General features: G+C 48.0%; 1 protein-coding gene across 1 annotated transcript in view; it reads right to left on the bottom strand.

Moving 5' to 3' along the window:
• Positions 1–21723, bottom strand: part of col4a5 (collagen, type IV, alpha 5 (Alport syndrome)) — a 314324-nt gene that overhangs the window by 44781 nt on the left and 247820 nt on the right. Inside the window, exons 40-42 of the mRNA XM_072505790.1 lie at positions 18801–18899; positions 13259–13309; positions 11268–11453 (exon numbers count right to left, since the gene is read on the bottom strand). Coding sequence (XP_072361891.1) covers positions 11268–11453; positions 13259–13309; positions 18801–18899 — 336 coding nt within the window. The remainder of the gene's footprint in view (positions 1–11267; positions 11454–13258; positions 13310–18800; positions 18900–21723) is intronic.

Raw genomic sequence — 21723 nt, forward strand, 5'->3', positions numbered from 1 at the left:
TGCAAGAGCCTTGTTTTCATTTGCAAAATTATAAACGGGTGGGATTGGGTTGCTCGGGCTCTTATTACCCTCGCCTGCCTGGGCCCTTTCTGCCCATTAAATCAAGACCCATCTTTCCAATATTAAGTCTGTTTAAAGGAGGGCAGCACGGTGGCGCAGTGGGTTAGCTATGCTGCCTCCCAGCACCGGGGTCCCAGGTTCGATCCCGGCTCTGGGTCACTGTCTGTGTGGAGTTTGCACATTCTCCCAGCGTTTGCGTGGGTTTCGCCCCCACAACCCAAAGATGTGCAGGGTAGGTGGATTGGCCACACTAAAATTGCCCCTTCATAGGAAAAAATGAATTGGGTGCTCTAAATTTATTTAATTTAAAGAAAGTCTGTGTAAAGGAGTTTTCCAGGAGGGTGGGTTTATGTTCAGTCAGTTGGCATACCTAGGACAATGTAAGTTATCTATTCCTGCACTCTTTGCTCCAACCTCATAGCTCATACCATTTAGTTTTCATTCCTTAGTGGTGCAATCTTACTTTGTTTAAAAATTGACAGAAAGGTCCAAAATGTTACCTCCATTAAGGAAGGGATTGCACAATGACCTACTTTTGTTGTTGGGAGATTGGATTTCAAAGCTTAGTGGTGTTAATTTTGGAGGAACACCACTGAGTCACATTTGCAAAGTGTGCAGGAATAGTGCAAGTTTTGATAAAAAGGAAATGAAAGCTCATATTATATTTTATCATTTAACCCCGAGTACATTACTGCTATTGAAATCTTAATTCATCCAAGTTAATTATTGCTTAAAGGTCTAACCTGGAGGACCTGAGGAGGGTCAAGGTTCACCCAAATGTCATCATTAGATACGTCAGATATATCATATCACAAAAGAAGACTGCTGGTTAGAAACTTAATATAAGCCAGTTAAAGCAACAAGGTACAACCAAAGTAAATTCTCAAATTGAGGGGAAAAGGGGGACCCAGCCATCCTTAGATTAAGATACTTGGCCAAAAAGCACAATGTTCCATTCCATGTTAGGAATTCCATTGAGTGAATTCATCAGCAAGGGATTTTCCCTTCAACTTATTGAGATGGGCTCTGGATAGTAAAACATTGGACAAGCCACTTATTTGTTTATTGCAAGATTTTTGGTTCAGTGGATTAATTCAATGAAAATGTAAGTCCTTTGAAGATTAAAGCATTGCCCATGAGATCTATATGTTAATCAAAAAAAAATGCTTCTTTCTCAGCACAGCTCTGAAATACAAACAGGGCTAAAGACAGACATTCATCTGCCCGCACTGTGCCAAGTATCCCACTGACAGCAGGAAAATCATAATTTCTTTTAGCTATTTTCCAGCTTGCTTTTAAAAGCACTGATTTGTGCCTCGTGTGGGGGAAGGGGGGGGGGGGGGGGGGGGGGGCGGGAGTGCAGGTGTGGTAGTATAACTTCGTAGATGCCAGTGGTCTTTGGCATAAGTGGTTATTCACAATGCTCAAGTCCAGATAGTGAACACTCACAAACCAGTTGACCATAAAGGACCCAGATCCAAGACTGAACCTGTCCTTAAGTCGTGCGTAGACACACACGGCGAGAAACTGGGCTCGGAAGCATACCTGCTTCTTTATAAGTGTTACTTTTGGGTCCAAAACATGCCCAGAGGGTGAGTGCATATTTCTAATGTGACGTCTGCTGAATGCCATCTTGGGAAAGGTGCTATCACGCCTGAAGTACGCTGAACAGGCAGGTCATGATGTCACTCAGTATGGAACTCTGATTTGATGCCAGTGCTGCCACTTTGGAACTCTATGCGTCAGGTGCTGCAGCCACCACCCCCATCTTAAATGGTGAACACGCATGGAGCAGAGGAAAGGACTGCCTCACCAGCAGTATTTAAAAGAATAATAAACTACTAACAAGTTAGTTGCTGGTTGATCTCTTTTAGCTGCTGCTCAGTTGGCTGAACAGCTGGTTTGTGATGCAGAGTGAGGCCAACTTTCAATTCAATGTTCAATTCCCGTACCGGCTGAGATTATTCATGAAGGCCCCGCCTTCTAGGCCTTGTCCCTCACCTGAGGTGTGGTGATCCTCGGGTTAAATCATCCCAATCAGTTCTCCCCCTCAAAGGGGAAAGCAGCCTATGGTCATCTGGAACTTTGGCGACTTTACCTTACAGCTCCCAGGTGGAAGAGGGTCATACCTGAAAAGTACCCTGGCAGTGCCCCCTTGGGGGAGGGCTTCTGTTGGGAAGCTCCATATGGCTGCACCCGTGTCTGGTGGGGGGGGGGGGGGGGGGGGGGGGGGGGAAGGAGTTTTTTTTCCCCCATATCCGTGTGGATTCCCATGTGTGTGTGTGTCTCCTGAGGGGCTCTGATCTCTTATAAACCAAGGCAGGATTTCTTTTGACTGAAGTGTCAAAAGAAATGGCGTAAAAAGCTGGCAGTAGAGCTGGTGGCCCTTACACCACTTTTCCATCCTGATACTTTTTCCCATCATTTTTCAGCATCCTCGTGGTGCCTTTGATCACCCTACTGCTCCGACAGAGTAATATCCTGGTGGCAGCAGTGTGACAAGTGGAAGATGCTGACTTTCAATCAGGGGAGACTGCAGATGGGCTTCACGAATGTCCTTAAGCAGCTGAGGGTCAAAAAGGTCCGACTTCAGATTGAATGCTTTCACCATTGGTGACAGAAGTTTGGGCTGGCAGACAACAGCAAGGGATGGGCGGAGTGGGGATTAGAAATGCTGTCATCCTGAGGAAGGACAGCAAGTTCATGCTCCAAGGAGCCATTGCGACACCCCTGGGAGAATAATTTTGAGGATAGACTGCTGCACTGCTATGACACCCTGCACTGGTATCCACATCTCTGTTAGAAGTGTGAACGTGCATGGCAGCAACCTGAGCTGGATGTGAGATGTGGGTGTGAGGTTTGCAACAGTGGTAAGTAAGTAACAATGAATCATATGAATGTTCAGTAAAAGTCCTGATTGATAGAGATTGATGGTACGTGAGTGAATCAAGTGTGGTGAATTGGGCAGTGGCAGGGGCTGGTAATGCAGTTAGTGGGATATGGCACTTGAAGGTGCATTCACTGACAACTCATGTGCTGTCATTAAACTTCTTGCGCCACCACGTCCATGTCCTTGGAACTGCATTCCAGCATTGACCTCTACGATTATATGCTCCCATTGTCTCTTTACCATTGATTTGCAGTATGTCATGTCCTCCTGCAGATACAGGGGGCTGGATTCGCCGCAGCCCCGCTCCGAAATCGCGGCCGGTGCGGGGGCGGAGAATCCACTTTCACGCCGTAATCGGCCCCGCCGCCGGTCCGGTGACTCTCTGGGCCGAAATTCTGCGTTACCGCGGAGTACGCTCCGCGGCCGGGGAGCCATTGCCAGAGGCCCGCCCAGCAATCCTCCGCTCCCGACCGGCCGAGTTCCCGACACCGTGGAACTAACCACCTATTGCCGGTCAGGATGCTGGCGTGGCGGCTGCGGACTCAGTCCGCGGCCGCTCTGCTTGGGAGCGGGTGGACCGGAGGCCAGGAGGGGCTTTATAGGCGGCCCGGGGTTAGATCGGCATGGTTAGATGCTCGGGGGCGTGGCTGATTGGGGGTGTCTCATTTCTCGGTGTGGCTCCGCGGTCCGAGTCCGCCATAGAGCTCGGTGCCGTCGCTGGTGGCCGCCACCATGCACATGCATGGTCTCCGATCTGCAAGTGCGGGGTGCCCGTATCTGCAGCTAAAGCTACGAGATTTACTCCGGATTCCTGCTAGCCCCCTACAGGGCACTGAATTAGTCCAACTTTTTAATAGAAATTTCTGGGGTAAAACCCCACCGTTTTTACGCCGGCGCGGGGACATAGTCTCATTTTGGGAGAATCCAGCCCAGGATATCTTTCCTCCTTTCCACTTCCTTCACCAAAATCTTCTGTTCAGTGTCGGAAAGTCCGGCTGCCAGCTCTCTCCCATGTTCTTTCATCCTTCCTCCTGGTCATATTCAGTTCATAAAGGACCTGCTCCAAGAGCCGGTGCAGACTCGATGGGCCGAATGGCCTCCTTCTGCACTGTAAATCCTATGATTCTATGCTCCAGCCACAGGGCACCTTCCCTTTAAGAGGTGTAGGTGAGCTTTTAAGTAGAGCGAGCCCATGTTGGTTCTGAAATCAGGGAGAAGGCAGGGAAATGGGGATAAGAAAAATATCAGCCATGATATGAATGACGGAGCAGACACAATGGGCCGAGTGGCCTAATTCTGCTCCTATATCCTATGGTCTTATGGTAATGGGCTCTCTGCTGATGTGTGACGACAATGAACAGTGAGATTTACGCTGGCTGTGTGTGGACATCATGCCAATAAGCAGGCAGTACGAAGATTCTGTGCTGCCTGCATTCCACCAAGCGTGTGCGCAGTAATTGAACATTGTGATCCCCTCGCCTGTTGCTAGGCGGAGTGCAACCGATTTTGGCCCCACATTCTTTCCATAGTCCCGAGGTGTTCTGGTCAATTTCAACATCTGACTGCTTTTCCAGGTGAAATCACTGAATTCCATGAGGCTTTCTAGAGGGCTCCACTTTACTCTGGGTGGGGCGGAGAGTCAACTGCTTGGGTCAAAAGCATATTTTTAAAACTTTAAAGGTCCAACTGCACAACTCGAGAGCAAAAAAGTTCAAAACACTTGATACAGGTGGTGTTTTTACAAAATATTAAGCATGTAAATTTGAGGCTGGGTTCCCCTTTCAATATTAAGAAGGCAAAACAAACGCAATATTTCACCTTGGGTTGCCGGGACTGCAATGATGTTAGTCTATGAAAAGCCACCAGCTGTTAGATGGAAGCATTTAATTCAGTGCATTACCATGCAACCATATGCAGACAGAATTACCTTGCTGAGCAGATACTCACTGGAATCACCCTGCACTGCTGTTCAATTCAGTTCTTTTTATTAAATGTGAGGCAATATTACTCAGGAGTGAAAATTAACATGTTCGACAACTTAATTTTTGTTTTTCGCTTTCCTATCTTCAGTTCTGAGCTCCCTCTACTGTCCCCTGAGAAACCTTCAACTCAATCTTAGAAGAACACTTGCTCATTGTACTAGTATGACATTTGATTTTCCCAAACATCCTTGTATCTGCTCAACGAGAGCAGCTTTATATAGGGACCTATTCGTCTACTGGAAACTTGATCAAGATTCTTCAAATTTCGATATTTCCCCGTAGTCAGACTCCGCTGAAGTCTCAAATCCCAGCGTTTAAATCCACATCAAAGCAACACGAGAAGTTAAAATGACCCTCTTTCTGCAAAATGGGACACACCGTAAAACTGCAATCTTAAAACACAGTCCCTCTGCTTTAACCGATTTCCATCTCCAGGTCACCTCGTCGCCAGATTTCCTGGCTTGGCGAACCTGGGGCTGGATTCTCTGCCGGCAGGATGCTCCGTTTTGCCCGCAGCCCGGGGGTTTCCCCGACGGCATGGGGCTGCCCCACAATGGGAAACCCCATTGACTAGCCGGTGTAACGGAGCATCCCGCCGGCGGGGTAAAAGAGAAATGTGGCACGGCGGGGCAGAGAATCCAGCCCCAGATCTTTACAAATGTCAGCCTGCAGGTTGTGCTTTTGAGGGGGGTGGCGACCGTGGAATAAAGGCACAGGTTGCAAGGTGCAAAGCCTAACCAAGCAAAAAACATTCTTCCAGCCATCACCCCTCAACACACTCCCCATGTCTCATCCATGCCAACCTATGCCCCCACTCTCCCATACCCCTTATACCAATTCATGTACCCTCACCCATAACCCATGGTCCCATACCGCCAATGGGAACTTAGTGCCCCTCTACCCACCCCCTTTGCTTGCGAATCCCCTATGCCAGCTTCATGCAAACATATACTAACCCATGCCCTCCACCCACAACCCTTTGCCCTTGCCCCCTCCATGCCAACTCCAACAAGATAGAAAAAGGAGCAGATGCAGGTTTTTCTGCTGTTCAGGCCTGCTCTGCCATTCATTATGATCATGGCTGATCATCCAACGCAGTAACCTGTTCCCGCCTTCCCCCCCATATCCTTTGATCTATTTCACCCCAAGATAGATATCTAACTTCTTGAAAAAGATTCAATGTTTTGGCCTCAACTGTTTCCTGTGGTAACAAATTGCACAGGCTCACCACTCCCTGGGTGAAGAAACTTCTCCTCATCTCAGTCCTAAAAGGTCTATCCCATATCCACAGACAGTGACCCTGGTTCTAAACTCCCCCACCAATGGAAATATCCTTCCGGCATCTACCCTGTCTAGTCCTGTTAGAACTTTCTAGGTTTCTATGAGATCCTCCCTCATTCTTCAGAACGCCAGCAAATATAATCCTAACAGACTCAAGCTCTCCTCATAAGTCTTTCCTGCCATTCCAGGAATCAATCTGGTAAACCTTCCCTGCATTCCCTCAAGAGTAAGAACGTCCTTCCTCAGATAAGGAGACCAAAACTGCACAAAATTCAGGTGTGACCGTACGAAGTCCCTCTATAATTGCAGCAAGACATCCCTGCTACTGTACTCAAATCTTCGCGCTATGAAGGTCAACATACTATTTGCCTTCTTTATCGCCGGTTCCACCTGCATGCTTACCTTCAGTGACTAGAGGACACCCAGGTCTCATTGCACTTTCCCTTCTCTTAATTTATAGCCATTTGGATAATAATCGGCCTTCTTGTTTATCCTCACATTTATCCACATTCTATCTGCCATGCATTTGCCCACTCAGCTTATCTAAATCACATTGAAGCATCTCTGTATCCTCCTCACACTTCACCCTCCCACTCAGCTTTGGAGATATTACATTATTTCCCTTCATGTAAATCATTAATATATAATGTGAGTAACTGGGATCCCAGCCTCGAACCCTTCGGTAACCCACTGCCTGCCATTCAGAAAAAGACCTGTTTATTCCTACTTTGTGGTTCCTGTCTGCCAACCAGTTTTCTATCCATCTCAACACACTACCTCCAATCCTATGCGCTTTAATTTTACACTCTAATCTCTTATGTGGAACCTTGCCGAAAGTCTTTTGAAAGTCCAAATGAACCACATCCACTGGATCCCTCTCATCAACTCTACAGACTACATCCTCAAAGAATTCCAGTAATTTTGTCAAGCATGATTTCACTCCCGTAAATCCATGCTGACCCTGTTCGATTCTGTTGCCTTCCAAGTGTTCTGCTATTAAATCTGTTATAATAGATTCCAGCATTTTCCCAATTACCAACATCAGGCTGACTGCTCTATAATTTCCCATTTTCTCTTTACCTTCTCTTTACCTTCCTTTTTAAATAGTGGGGTTATATTAGCTACCCTTCAACTGTAGGAACTGTACCAGGGTCTATAGATCTTGGAAGTTGACCACCAATGCATCCACTATTTCTAAAGCCACTTCCATAGGTAATCTGACACTTCCTGGATATCTTTGACAGGTCTGACAGCTTGACATATCTTTACAGTTCCTTGACAGCTGGACAATTCCATTGGGTTTGCGCATAAAAAGTACATAATCATGTACTCTTAACAGTCCCAAAGGGTGCCTTACCTCTTCCTAAATATGCCATACCTCTGTAAAAGGTGTCACAGACCTCTATCCAAAGGAATATCCTGGTCATCCAAACACATCCATCAGCTTTAGACCTCCTCTTACCTGTTCTATTCTGCACACTCCAGTTTTTACACTCCTTCTCCCAAAATCCCACGTCAGTGGAGGCAGCTGATGATTTAAGTAGCCAGCTACTTCTGTGAATGCACATGTGCAAAGCCCTGGCCAATTCCAATCCAGTTTGGGAGATGATGGAAAATGACAGTTTGGGGACAGGACGTTAAAATTTTGGCCATTTCTAGGATTTCCGCCACGGTAGAGAGCCTCTCCATTGTGGCAAATATCCAGGCCCTGGTGCTTGTCAACAAAAGAAAGCAAAATCTCACTAGAAACAAAAATATTTAGCTAGATTCTCTGCACCCCGACGCCGGAATTGCGCCGGGGCGGAGAATCTACTTTCAAGCATGGAACAGAGACCGGCGCTGGTTCCCTGATTCTTCCGGGCCCCGAAAAACGGCATACCCGGTGAGTACGCCGAGCCGCGTATTTCCTACCTGCGGCCATTGCTGAAGGCCCGCCCCGCCATTCTCCGCCCCGACCGGCCGAAGTACCGACAGCGTGGATCTAATATGATCCTGCCGTTCGGGATACTTGCGTAGCAGAGTCCGCAGCCGCCAGGGGCGGGGGTGGGCCGATCGGAGGGCAGGGTGTGCCTCATACGGGACCGGGCTATTTTTGGGCTGGCGGTCCGGGTCGGGCGCTCGGCCGATTTAGGAGGTCCAGCTCCGCGGTCTGAGTCCGTCATGGAGAACGGCGCGGCCGCTAAAGGCTGCCGCCGTGCGCCTGCGCGGCCTCTGACCCGGAAATGCGGGTGCCTGTATCTGCAGCTAAAGCTGCTAGATTCATTAGCGGGTCCCAGCCAGCCCCCTGCAGGGCTATGAATATGTGGACTTTTCACGCCAGTTTTTCTGTCGTGAAAGGCCACAGTTTTTACGTGGGGACATAGTCCCAGAAACGGAGAATCCAGCCCATTTTGTCTAAAACGAATGAATAAACATCCCTGCAGTTTTTTGGTTGAGTATCAAATTTGAGGTGAGGCACAGGATAGACAGATACTTGAAAATGAATGAAAATCGCTTATTGTCACAAGTAGGCTTCAAATGAAGTTACTGTGAAAAGCCCCTAGTCACCACAGTCCGGCGCCTGTTCGGGGAGGCTGGTACGGGAACGGGCTGGTACTTTGAGGTCTGAAATCCTGGAAGAACAGGGTTCACATAGATCCTGTGAAATTTAATGTCTGGCCTGATTCGCAATTTTTAATTTTGCTTGATTAAAGAATGACTGGCTGCCAGGTAGGCCGTTCTTCAACACCAGGCTACAGCCAGGAAGTAGAGAGGAGGAAGAGAGGGATTGGAAATGGCTGCGACGGGGTGGAAATTGGAGGTGGAGGTTGAAGGCGGACCAGGCTTTGAAGCAAGCAGGAGATCAAAACCAAGAGGCAAGATCAAGGCCCATACCAATGGAGGCTAGAGGTGAGATCAGAAGCTGGGAATGGGTGAGTTCAGAGGTCTCCTGAAGGAGATCAGAAGTGTTGGAGGAAGGGGGGTGGGGGGGGGGGGGAGCAAAGTTGGAACAGTCTGCAGGAGGAGCAGCAAGGTTGGTGGGGTTGGGGGAGGTGAAGAGGATGGAAGGGTTAAAGACGGGCAGATTAGAATGGTCGGATTGAGGCAGGAGTTGGTGTGGAAGATTTGAAGTGTTGGGATGGTGTCAGTTCACAGTGGGGTTGGTAAATCAGGTAAACTGGATCCAACCGCTTAGTGGAAAGGCACGTAGCTTCTGGATTCAAGAGTACTTTGTTCCCTGTGTAGCAGCTGGGTTTCCTGATGGTTAGAAAACGTGGCCCTTAAAACTGGATGTGGGAAGATTGGTGGTGGGTTGGAGTTGGGATTCATTTTTAAAAAAATTTAGAGTGCCCAATTATTTTTTTCCAATTCAGGGGCAATTTAGCGTGGCCAATTTGCCTCCGCTGCTCATCATTTTAGGTTGTGTGGGGGAGGGGGGGGGGCACGCAGACATGGGGAGAATGTGCTAATTCCACATGGACAGTGACCCGGGCTGGGATTAACCCCTGGTCCTTGGTGCTGTGAGGCAGCAGTGCTAACCACTGGGCCACCATGCCGCCCTGGAGTTGTGATTCATATTTTTAACTATTTAACTGACCCGGACCACACCTGTTCGTTTTGGGCATTAACATTACCCCCGTTGTGTCAATGCCCAGTGCACTGAAATACCATTTTACAGACAAAATCTAAGAGCTCCTTTGGTGATGCTAACACTGTGCCTTCAAAATGAAACGGTGGTGGGTGGTCTCTGGAGGGGCAGTGAAAGTCAAAAAAGGACAAATGGAACCTGAACCTGACAAGCCTTTTGCCGTGTTTACAGTGGGTAATGTGTCACGCGTGTCTCTCGTCACTGAGGGACTTCATTGTCATGTTTAAAATCGAGTCCCTAATAAACAACTGAGAGCCTGGTTGAAGTTTAACTCTTGTTGGCTGGGTTTCCCCAGATTAGGGAAACCTAGCAACGAAATGGAGTGGGGTGTACATTTATCAGCATTTCTCGGGGGCTGTCACGAAAGCCTTCAGCCTCCTTGCTGCTCATCTCTCCAGCCCTGGCTGCAATTGACAACCTCCCAACTCTCCACCCCCACCCTCTCCCAAAACCCTGCTCTTGCAGGGTGTTCTCTCCCAGTGCCATCTTAAGAATCCGCAGCTCTCACCTCCTGTAGCTAGTTGGGAAATGGAAGAGTTAAATTATAATAAGGTGCTGATGAGGTTGGATCCTTGGACTTACCAGGTTTCCCATGCGCCTCATAAATATGTCGACCTGTAAGCCTCTATACTATATTAGAGTATACTTCCAATTCTACTAGAAATAGCAAGCCAAAAAACTTCTCACACGTGCATTTATGGAGTAGCTACTCAAAGGAACCAAATGAATTATTCACCCAGTATTTACACTGCATCAAACGCTTAAGCCTAAATATTGAACAAACACGCCCTAGGGATCTCTCTCCTGATTGTGTGTTTTCTATCTGTGTTCCTACACACTAAAAATATCCACTTCATACACTTAATGCTTGAGACTTGCATAGAATTTGTATACTGATAAAATTTAAAATGTGACAATACTTAAGCAAATGCCTTTCATTAATTTAAACACGGACAAAGATTGATGTCCTTCGCCTCAGGCCATCACCAAACCCAAACCACAGCCCTCCCCCTGCCCCAATCTCATTGCCAGTAACGGGGTAAGTGATTTATTAAAATCAAGAACTGTTGCATTGAAACTACTGAATCTCAAAATATTATATACACCAGTGATCTGCCCAGGTATGGGATAGTCCCCATAGTGAGATGATCCGAATGAGACTGAGCCGACAAACAATGGAATGAAATGTGGGACATAATGTTTTGAAGATGTGCTATAAGGGTGATGTAGAATAGACAAAGGAAATTGTGGATGTGTTTGATAATGAGAATGCTTGAAGATGAAAAACACTGTGTTTTCTGTGACCTGTGGCTCCCATGAAGCAGGTACATTGTACACATGCAAATACAGCTGAATGAAAATAGTGCGCAGGCGTGTGGGTCAAGGCAAAACACCTGTGGAAGAAATATCTTTCTTTTAGTCTTACCTGATCTTCCTGGTTGGCCTGGAGAGCCTGGCGAACCTTTTGGGCCTTCCAACGAATGCCCTGGTTGTCCAGGTGGACCAGGGGGACCTTGCTGACCAGTGAATCCTGGGAATCCAGTATCGCCTTTAAGACCTGGAGCCCCAGGACCTCCTGGGATACCTGGAATACCCGGATCTCCTTTTGGTCCTATATGAGAACACATTAGACAGTGAATGGCTTGGGATTGACCATCAATTGAGATATATTTAACAAATCAATGATTCAGATCATTCATAAGCATTTTCTCTGCTGATAACCATCATCCTTTATATCATTAGACAGTTTTGGGTAGAAACTATACAGAATAATAGGTGAATAAATTTAAAGAGTATTACTCAATTTGTGGTTTTGATAACCTTAGAGCCATTGCAACAGAGTTCAGAATACTTGTAAAAATATGGTGGGACTCTCAACAGAACTGTCCCTAAGCACACTGAAACCTTTGGCCTGGCATGGATCTGGACAACATTGCATGTCATCTCATATATTTGAATGATTAGAAAAGTTAGCTGTCATTGGCAGTGAAACTGCTCACTGGTGGTACATCAGTTTCTTGGCATTGTCTGCAGAACGTGACACTCAACATTTCAATCCATAGTGATTGACAGGAAGTCAGAAATTGCTATCAGGTGGTTTTGGTCTGAACCAATGATTGGCAGTGTATGGACTACTTTTCAATAACATGAAGTCGGGTTGTACAAGACATTAGTTAGGTCACAGTTGGAATGTTTTGAAGAACCTCCTGCTTTAAGTTTAAAGGCACGTCGGTTGAGAGTGAGCTACAAATGTTGCACTCACATAACCTGGCACTGAGTGTCCGAATCAGCGTATGTAAAAATACCTGTCTGTTGGCTGTTCCAAAGCTGCCCCAAAATATCTTCACCGTTCTATTTTAATGGTAGGAGTGCTCCTCCTGGCTTCATGAAAATATTGCTGCCAATCTGGACGCACTCCCCAGCTCTGCTTTACCTCCCCTGCTCCCCAATCCCTACACACGCACATGGCATAGACTAGAGGCTGGCTGCAATTGACGAGCAGTATTGAAACTGACAAGCTGTGCTGGGACACTGGTTTGGTCCCTGCAGATCGCTGGATCCACTTTAAAAAGGCCCTGGATCTTAGCAAGTGTTGTGTCAACTTTGCTTCCGGCTTGAAAGTTAGAATGCACTTGCCTGTTTGCGCTCAGCTCTACCCCCGCCTCAAAAACATTGGGAGGAGTCAGGCAAAGGTTACAACTGCTGCCATAAACTCAGTGGTATGTATAATGCAGATGACATTCATCAATCACTCAACATTTGCCCCCACAATTTATTTTACCTGAACTTTTGGATTAGGGAGAAACCCGCTCTTCATTCTCAGATACTCATTCTTTGATATATATATAATCTATTTGAACCCCTTGATCACACTGCACACAAACATTACTCGTTGGCACTTAATATTCTACAAAAATACCTATCGGAACAGTTTGGTCGTAGTCTACCACTGAGTCTGAACAGCCTCCTCTCTACATTATAGCCTCTTCTGAATAATGCAACAGAATTCTGCTTATGACCTTCAGTGTTTGATCAGTGCTGCTTCAGTTTTACTTTTAGCTGTCATCACTGTGGTTTTCATATTACTGAGCCAGCAGTATGCGCTATGTAAAATGTATGATGCATGAGGGACACTAAAGGGCCCTATTGAATTTCAGCAGTCAGATTACGTTACAACTTTGTTATTCATTTTTGAATACATATATAGTTCTGCTTCATCAGCAGATTCTGCTTTACGGCATTTATTACTACAAACGTGAAATTTACTCTTGATCATTGTCGAATTAAAAGGCAATCCAATGTCAATGGAATCTTCCAATTGAAAATTTATAGGATTACATGGCACTCCTGCTGTAAAATTAAAGAAAAATGTTTCAGTCAATTATGAATTTGATCTTTTTCTGATTTCTCCTTTACCGTGAATTCCTGGAGGACCCGGAGGACCTGGACGTCCTAAGCCTGGATGACCTGCAGATAAAAATCACACTGATCAGGGAAGTGGAAAAAAACAACACAATTCAAAGATAAAAGCACTCTGTTGAACTTTTTAAAGTTTAGAATATTTTTCAGTCATGGCGAATCTGGAGACCAAACAACTTTGAGACAATGCAAAATGTGCAGCAAAATTGGCCTATTGATGGTTCGTTCCATAATATCTCAGTATATTATCTGTCCAGATCGTGGTTATCAATTAATGAATTGCTCAACACTTGCACAGTCAGCTCGAAGAGTTCAATTTTTTTGTTTACATCCCCCGCCCCCTCAAACAAGGCCCACCCCAATCTTTTGAAGGAGCTGGGCCTCCACAAATGGTGTTCTGTGACTCCTGAGAGTAGACCTCTAGCTCTCTGGTCTCTTCCACATCCTCTGTTCTCTACTTTGGGGTAAGCACTTGGCTTCTGGACATCGTAGTTTAGTTGCTGACACTGAGCGTGTTTTTGGCTTTGGGTAAAAGTGTAAAATGGGCGATGCCTATTTAGTCACCCATTGTACATCCCTCCTGATTTTCAATTCCATTGAATTCGAATGAAATTCAAAACATAAATAATGCTTCACATCGGAAGCCAGTGAAAAGAAGCTACAGGGATGGTGCAGGCGGGAGGGATTCAGATTTCTGGATAACTGGGGCTCTTTCTGGGGAAGGTGGGACCTCTGCAGACAGGATGGTCTACATCTGAACCTGAGGGGCACAAATATCCTGGGGGGGAGATTTGTTAGTGCTCTTTGGGGGGGTTTAAACTAATGCAGCAGGGGCATGGGAACCTGGATTGTAGTTTTAGGGTAAGGGAGAATGAGAGTATAGAGGTCAGGAGCACAGATTTGACGTCGCAGGAGGGGGCCAGTGTTCAGGTAGGTGGTTTGAAGTGTGTCTACTTCAATGCCAGGAGTATACGAAACAAGGTAGGGGAACTGGCAGCATGGGTTGGTACCTGGGACTTTGATGTTATGGTCATTTCGGAGACATGGATAGAGCAGGGACAGGAGTGGATGTTGCAGGTTCCGGGGTTTAGGTGTTTTAGTAAGCTCAGAGAAGGAGGCAAAAGAGGGGGAGGTGTGGCGCTGCTAGTCAAGAGCAGTATTACGGTGGCGGAGAGGATGCTAGATGGGGACTCTTCTTCCGAGGTAGTATGGGCTGAAGTTAGAAACAGGAAAGGAGAGGTCACCCTGTTGGGAGTTTTTTATAGGCCTTCTAATAGTTCTAGGGATGTAGAGGAAAGGATGGCGAAGATGATTCTGGATAAGAGCGAAAATAACAGGGTAGTTATTATGGGAGACTTTAACTTTCCAAATATTGACTGGAAAGGATATAGTTCGAGTACAATAGATGGGTCGTTTTTTGTACAGTGTGTGCAGGAGGGTTTCCTGAAACAATATGTCGACAGGACAACAAGAGGCGAGGCCACGTTGGATTTGGTTTTGGGTAATGAACCAGGCCAGGTGTTGGATTTGGAGGTAGGAGAGCACTTTGGGGACAGTGACCACAATTCGGTGACGTTTACGTTAATGATGGAAAGGGATAAGTATACACCGCAGGGCAAGAGTTATAGCTGGGGGAAGGGCAATTATGATGCCATTAGACGTGACTTGGGGGGGATAAGGTGTAGAAGTAGGCTGCAAGTGTTGGGCACACTGGATAAGTGGGGCTTGTTCAAGGATCAGCTACTGCGTGTTCTTGATAAGTATGTACCGGTCAGGCAGGGAGGAAGGCGTCGAGCGAGGGAACCGTAGTTTACCAAGGAAGTGGAATCTCTTGTTAAGAGGAAGAAGGAGGCCTATGTGAAGATGAGGTGTGAAGTTTCGGTTGGGGCGATGGATAGTTACAAGGTAGCGAGGAAGGATCTAAAGAGAGAGCTAATACGAGCAAGGAGGGGACATGAGAAGTATTTGGCAGGAAGGATCAAGGAAAACCCAAAAGCTTTCTATAGGTATGTCAGGAATAAGCGAATGACTAGGGAAAGAGTAGGACCAGTCAAGGACAGGGATGGGAAATTGTGTGTGGAGTCTGAAGAGATAGGCGAGATACTAAATGAATATTTTTCGTCAGTATTCACTCAGGAAAAAGATAATGTTGTGGAGGAGAATGCTGAGCCCCAGGCTAATAGAATAGATGACATTGAGGTACGTAGGGAAGAGGTGTTGACAATTCTGGACAGGCTGAAAATAGATAAGTCCCCGGGACCTGATGGGATTTATCCTAGGATTCTCTGGGAGGCCAGGGAAGAGATTGCTGGACCTTTGGCTTTGATTTTTATGTCATCATTGGCTACAGGAATAGTGCCAGAGGACTGGAGGACAGCAAATGTGGTCCCTTTGTTCAAAAAGGGGAGCAGAGACAACCCCGGCAACTATAGACCGGTGAGCCTCACGTCTGTAGTGGGTAAAGTCTTGGAGGGGATTATAAGAGACAAGATTTATAATCATCTAGATAGGAATAATATGATCAGGGATAGTCAGCATGGCTTTGTGAAGGGTAGGTCATGCCTCACAAACCTTATTGAGTTCTTTGAGAAGGTGACTGAACAGGTAGACGAGGGTAGAGCAATTGATGTGGTGTATATGGATTTCAGCAAAGCGTTTGATAAGGTTCCCCACGGTAGGCTATTGCAGAAAATACGGAGGCTGGGGATTGAGGGTGATTTAGAGATGTGGATCAGAAATTGGCTAGCTGAAAGAAGACAGAGGGTGGTGGTTGATGGGAAATGTTCAGAATGGAGTACAGTCACAAGTGGAGTACCACAAGGATCTGTTCTGGGGCCGTTGCTGTTTGTCATTTTTATCAATGACCTAGAGGAAGGCGCAGAAGGGTGGGTGAGTAAATTTGCAGACGATACTAAAGTCGGTGGTGTTGTCGATAGTGTGGAAGGATGTAGCAGGTTACAGAGGGATATAGATAAGCTGCAGAGCTGGGCTGTGAGGTGGCAAATGGAGTTTAATGCAGAGAAGTGTGAGGTGATTCACTTTGGAAGGAATAACAGGAATGCGGAATATTTGGCTAATGGTAAAGTTCTTGAAAGTGTGGATGAGCAGAGGGATCTAGGTGTCCATGTACATAGATCCCTGAAAGTTGCCACCCAGGTTGATAGGGTTGTGAAGAAGGCCTATGGCGTGTTGGCCATTATTGGTAGAGGGATTGAGTTCCGGAGTCGGGAGGTCATGTTGCAGCTGTACAGAACTCTGGTACGGCCGCATTTGGAGTATTGCGTACAGTTCTGGTCACCGCATTATAGGAAGGACGTGGAGGCTTTGGAGCGGGTGCAGAGGAGATTTACCAGGATGTTGCCTGGTATAGAGGGAAAATCTTATGAGGAAAGGCTGATGGACTTGAGGTTGTTTTCGTTGGAGAGAAGAAGGTTAAGAGGAGACTTAATAGAGGCATACAAAACGATCAGGGGGTTGGATAGGGTGGACAGTGAGAGCCTTCTCCCGCGGATGGAAATGGCTGGCACGAGGGGACATAGCTTTAAACTGAGGGGTAATAAATATAGGACAGAGGTCAGAGGTAGGTTCTTTACGCAAAGAGTAGTGAGGCCGTGGAATGCCCTACCTGCTACAGTAGTGAACTCGCCAACATTGAGGGCATTTAAAAGTTTATTGGATAAACATAGGGAGGATAATGGATAGTGTAGGTTAGATGGCTTTTGTTTCGGTGCAACATCGTGGGCCGAAGGGCCTGTACTGCGCTGTATTGTTCCATGTTCTATGTTCTATGTTCTAAGCTGAATTCATTTTCCAGCACTTGGCCCATAGCCTTGTGTGCCTTGGCATCACAAGTGCACATCTAAATACTTCTTAAATGTGTGAGGGTCTCGCCATGGATGCAGAGAAGGCCTTTGATCGGGTGGAGTGGGAATGCTTAAGGGAGGTCCTGGGGCAGTTTGGGTTTGGGCAGGGTTTAGTGGACTGGGTCCGGTTGCTGTACCAGGCACCGGTAGCGAGTGTACGGACAAACCAAGTGAGCTCCGATTACCTCAGGCTGCACCGGGGGACGAGGCAAGGAGATGTCCACTCGCCCCACTATTGTTTGCCTTTGCTATAAAGCCACTGGCAATGGCGTTGAGAGCATCGACGGACTGGCGGGGGATAGGACGGAAGGGGGGTGGGAGCACAGGGTCTCGCTATACGCGGACGACCTGCTTTTGTACAATTCTGACCCACTGTGGGGGGCGGGGGGGGAATTGGAGAGATTATGGGATCTTAGAGGAATTTGGCAGGTTTTCGGGGTATAAATTGAATATGGGTAAGAGTGAGGTCTTTCCGATTCAAGCAAGGAGACAGGAGAAGAGATTGGGGAAGATGCCGTTCAAGTTGGTGGGAGGGAACTTTCGGTACTTGGACATTCAGGCTGCGCGGGAGAGGGAGCATCTGCACAAGCTGAATCTGGCTCGGTTGGTGGAGCAGAAGAAGTAGGACTTTCAAAAGTGGGATATGCTCCCGCTGTCACTGGCAGGGAGCGTGCAGGCAGTAAAGAGCTGCCCGGTGGGAATGGGTTCCGCTACCTGCAGGCGAGGGACTTTGTGCAGAGGCAGGTTTTGACCTTTCCGCACCTGCCACCCCAAGGGAAAAAGGAGAAGGAAGCGTCGAAAACGGGTGTGGGGGAGGGGGAGGCATCGGAAATTTTAAAAGAGCTCATGGAATGGGAAGGGAGCCCTGATAAGGGGGGTGAAGTGTAAGTGGGGAGAAGAACTGGGTAGGGAATTAGAAGTGGGGTTGTGGGAGGATGCCCGGAGTAGAGTTAATATGTCCTCGTCATGTGCTACACTTAGCCTAATACAATTCAAGGTGGTCCACAGGGCGCATATAACTGTAGCCCGTATGAGCAGGTTCTTTGACGGGGTGGAGGACAGGTGTGGACAGTGTGCGGGTGGGCCCGCAAATCATGTCCATATGTTTTCGGCATGTCCGAGGCTTAGGGGATTTTGCCAGCGATTTGCCAATGTCATGTCAAAGGTTCGGTTCGGGTGGTTCCGAGCCCAGAAATTGCGTTTTTTGGTGTGTCGGAAGACCCGGGAGACCAGGGGGCGAGAGAGGCCTTTGCCTCCCTGGCAGCCCGGAGACGGATCTTATTGGCATGGAGGCACTCGGAGCCCCGAAATCGGGGGTATGGGTTCGTGATGTGGCCGAGTTTCACAGGTTGGAGAAGATCAAGTTCGCCCTGTGGGGATCGATGTTAGGGTTTGCCCGGTGGGGGGTTAAAAGGAAAGAGGGAGGCATGGGGGGGGTTATTGAGGTGGGAAATATTTCGTTGAAAAGGAGGACTGGGGAACTATGTATGTGAGCCATGTAGGTTGGGTTTGGTGGTTGGTTGGGTGGGTGTTATTTACTTTATGGTTTTTCCTCTTGCAAATTGTTAAAATTATATATGCCTTAATAAAATATTTTTTTAAAAAATGTTATGAAGGAGTTCCAGACTCCCACCACCCTCTCGGTGCAATAAGTTTTCTTAAGTAAGCAAACTAACCTGGATCTCCCTTCAGACCAGCTGGGCCAGGGATACCGTCACGACCTGGATGTCCTTTCTCTCCTGGATGACCTGGAAGTCCTGGAGCACTTGGTCCACCTGAAAACAAAATAAATGGATTAAGGCTGCTACTGATCATGATATTGGACCACCAACTGCACTTCTTTTCATAAGGGTGGCAGCGTCATGGACCCGGGTTGAATTCCAGCCTTGGGTGACATTGTGGAGCTTGCATGTTCTCCGCGTGTCTGCGTGGGTTTCCTCCCGGTGCTCCGGTTTCCACCCGCTAGGATATGAAATTTAGGTGCATTAGCCATGCTAAATTTCCTCTTAATGTCCAATGGTGTGCAGGTTGAGTGGATTGGTCATTGGCTCTGGGTTACGGGGATGAGGCAGGCGAGTGGGCTTATGCGGGGTGCTCTTTCGGAGGGCTGTGCAGACTCGATGGGCCAAATGGTCTCCTTTTGCACTGTAGGAATTCTGTGACGCGAATGCAGTCTCATAAGTTCGGTGAGGTTAGATGAGACCGCCTGCCTCTTTTCACAGCTGAGGAAATAGATTCTGGAAAAGCAAAGTCTGCTGCAAGTGCCACACATGAGGTTGTCCTTTGCTGGTGGTGCGGAATGATACCTGCTAATGTCTTTTTAAACTGAATGGTGTGTTGCATGCTATCACGGAAGGGCCATATGAGACCACAAAGCTTGGAAAGACTGCCAATTTTCTCTCGTATCACAGAATTGTTACAGCGCAGGAGGCAATTCAACCCACTGTGCCTGCACTGGCTATCCCAATAAGCACGCCATCGAGTACCACTCTCTCACCTTCTCCCCGTAACCATGCACATTCTTCATTTTCAGATCACAGTCTAATTCTCCTTTTGAATACTTCGATTGAGTCTGCCTCCACCACACACTCAGGCAATGTGTTCCAGACTTTAACCTCTCGCGGCATGAAAAAGATTTTCCTCTTGTCACTTTTGCTCCTTTTGCCAATTATTGTAAATCTGCGCCTTTCACAAACGGGAACAGTTTCCCTCCATTTACTCTGTCCAGACACTTCTCGATTTTGAATACCCCCATCAAATCTCCACTAGGTCTTACAGTAACTTCATCGCAGTGTAAGCCTACTTGTGACAATAAAAAAAGATTATTAACTTCCTTGCTCTCGAACTCCATTCCAGGATTAATAAATTCTGGGATATTTTATAAAAGCAAAATATTGTTTGGTGCTGGAAATCTGAAACGTAAACAAGGATCGGTGCGGTGGGAAGGAAATGAGGAGTTGGGATAATGGAGGGGTGGACCATGGTGCCACAAAGGGAGCGATTCCTGCGGCGTTCCGACGGGAGTGAGGAGGGGGAAGATGTGTTCCATGGTGGCACCATGCTGGAGTTGACGGAAATGACAGAGAATGATCCTTTGAATGCAGAAGGTGGTGGGGACGAAAGTGAGGATAAGGGACCCTATTGTGGTTCTCGGATCACTTGAAGATGTATCACCTGCTGCTCTAGCTCCTCCCTCCCTCACCTTTTATAGAATCATAGAATTTACAGTGCCGAAGGAGGCCATTCGGCCCATTGAGTCTGCACCAGCCCTTGGAAAGAGCACCCTACCCAAGCACACTACCCTACCCTAACACACCTCCACCCTACCCTGGAACCCAATAACCCCACCCAACCTTTTTGGACACAAAGGGCAATTTAGAATTGCCAATCCACCTAACCTGCAAATCTTTGGACTGTGGGAGGAAACTGGAGCACCTGGAGGAAACCCACGCAGACACGGGGAGAATGGCAGACTCCGCACAGACAGTGACCCAGCCGGGAATCGAACCTGGGACCCTGGGGTTGTGAAGCAACTGTGCTAACCACTGTGCTACCGTGTCGGTCCTTTCAAGGAATACCCCTTTCAGAGGAAGCAATATTTCACTTGCACCTCCTTCAATTTGGTCCACTATATTCGCTGCTCCCAATGTGGGCTCCTCTGCATTGGGGAGACCAAATGCAGACTGGGTGCCCACTTTGCAGAACACCTTCACTCCGTCCACAAGCATGACCACAACCTTCCTGTTGCTTGTCATTTTAAGTCAGCATCTTGCTCTCATGTCCACTTGTTTATCCATGGCCTGCTGCAAGGCCCCAGTGATGCCCAACATAAACTGGAGGAGCAGCATCACATCCTCCAATTAGGCCGATTTTAGCCTTCAGGATGCAAAATGGAGTTCGACAACTTTAAACTGTGATCTCTCTCTTCCATTTTGGCCCTTTTAAAAAAATATCCCGAATATTTTTTTACCCCATGCAAACCCCCTCCACTGGCCCATTTGTCAGTTGGTCTGAGTACTGGGGCGAGATTCTCCGACCCCCCGCCAGGTCGGAGAATCGCCGGGGGCTGGCGTGAATCCCGCCCCCGCCGGTTGCCGAAGTCTCCGGCACCGGATATTCGCCGGGGGCGGGAATCGCGGCGTGCCGGTTGGCGGGCCCCCCCGCTCGATTCTCCGGCCCGGATGGGCCGAAGTCCCGCCGCTAAAATGCCTGTCCCGCCGGCGTAAATTAAACCACCTACCTTACCGGCGGTGCGGGCGGGCTCCTGGGTCCGGGGGGGGGGGGGGGGGGGGGGGGGGAGCGCGGGGCGATCTGGCCCCGGGGCGTGCCACCACGGTTGCCTGGCCCGTGATCGGGGCCCACCGATCTGCGGGCGGGCCTGTGCCGTGGGGGCACTCTTTCCCTTCCGCCTCCGCCACAGTCCTGGGGGGGGGGGCGCGGGACGATCTGGCCCCGGGGTGTGCCCCCACGGTGGCCTGGTCCGCGATCGGGGCCCACCGATCCGCGGGCTGGCCTGTGCCGTGGGGGCACTCTTTCCCTTCCGCTCCTTCCACTGCGCATGCACGGGAAGCGGCCGCTGACGCTCCCGCGCATGCGCCA

The sequence above is a fragment of the Scyliorhinus torazame genome, chromosome 5 (assembly GCF_047496885.1).
Source record: "Scyliorhinus torazame isolate Kashiwa2021f chromosome 5, sScyTor2.1, whole genome shotgun sequence".
NCBI lineage: Eukaryota > Metazoa > Chordata > Chondrichthyes > Carcharhiniformes > Scyliorhinidae > Scyliorhinus > Scyliorhinus torazame.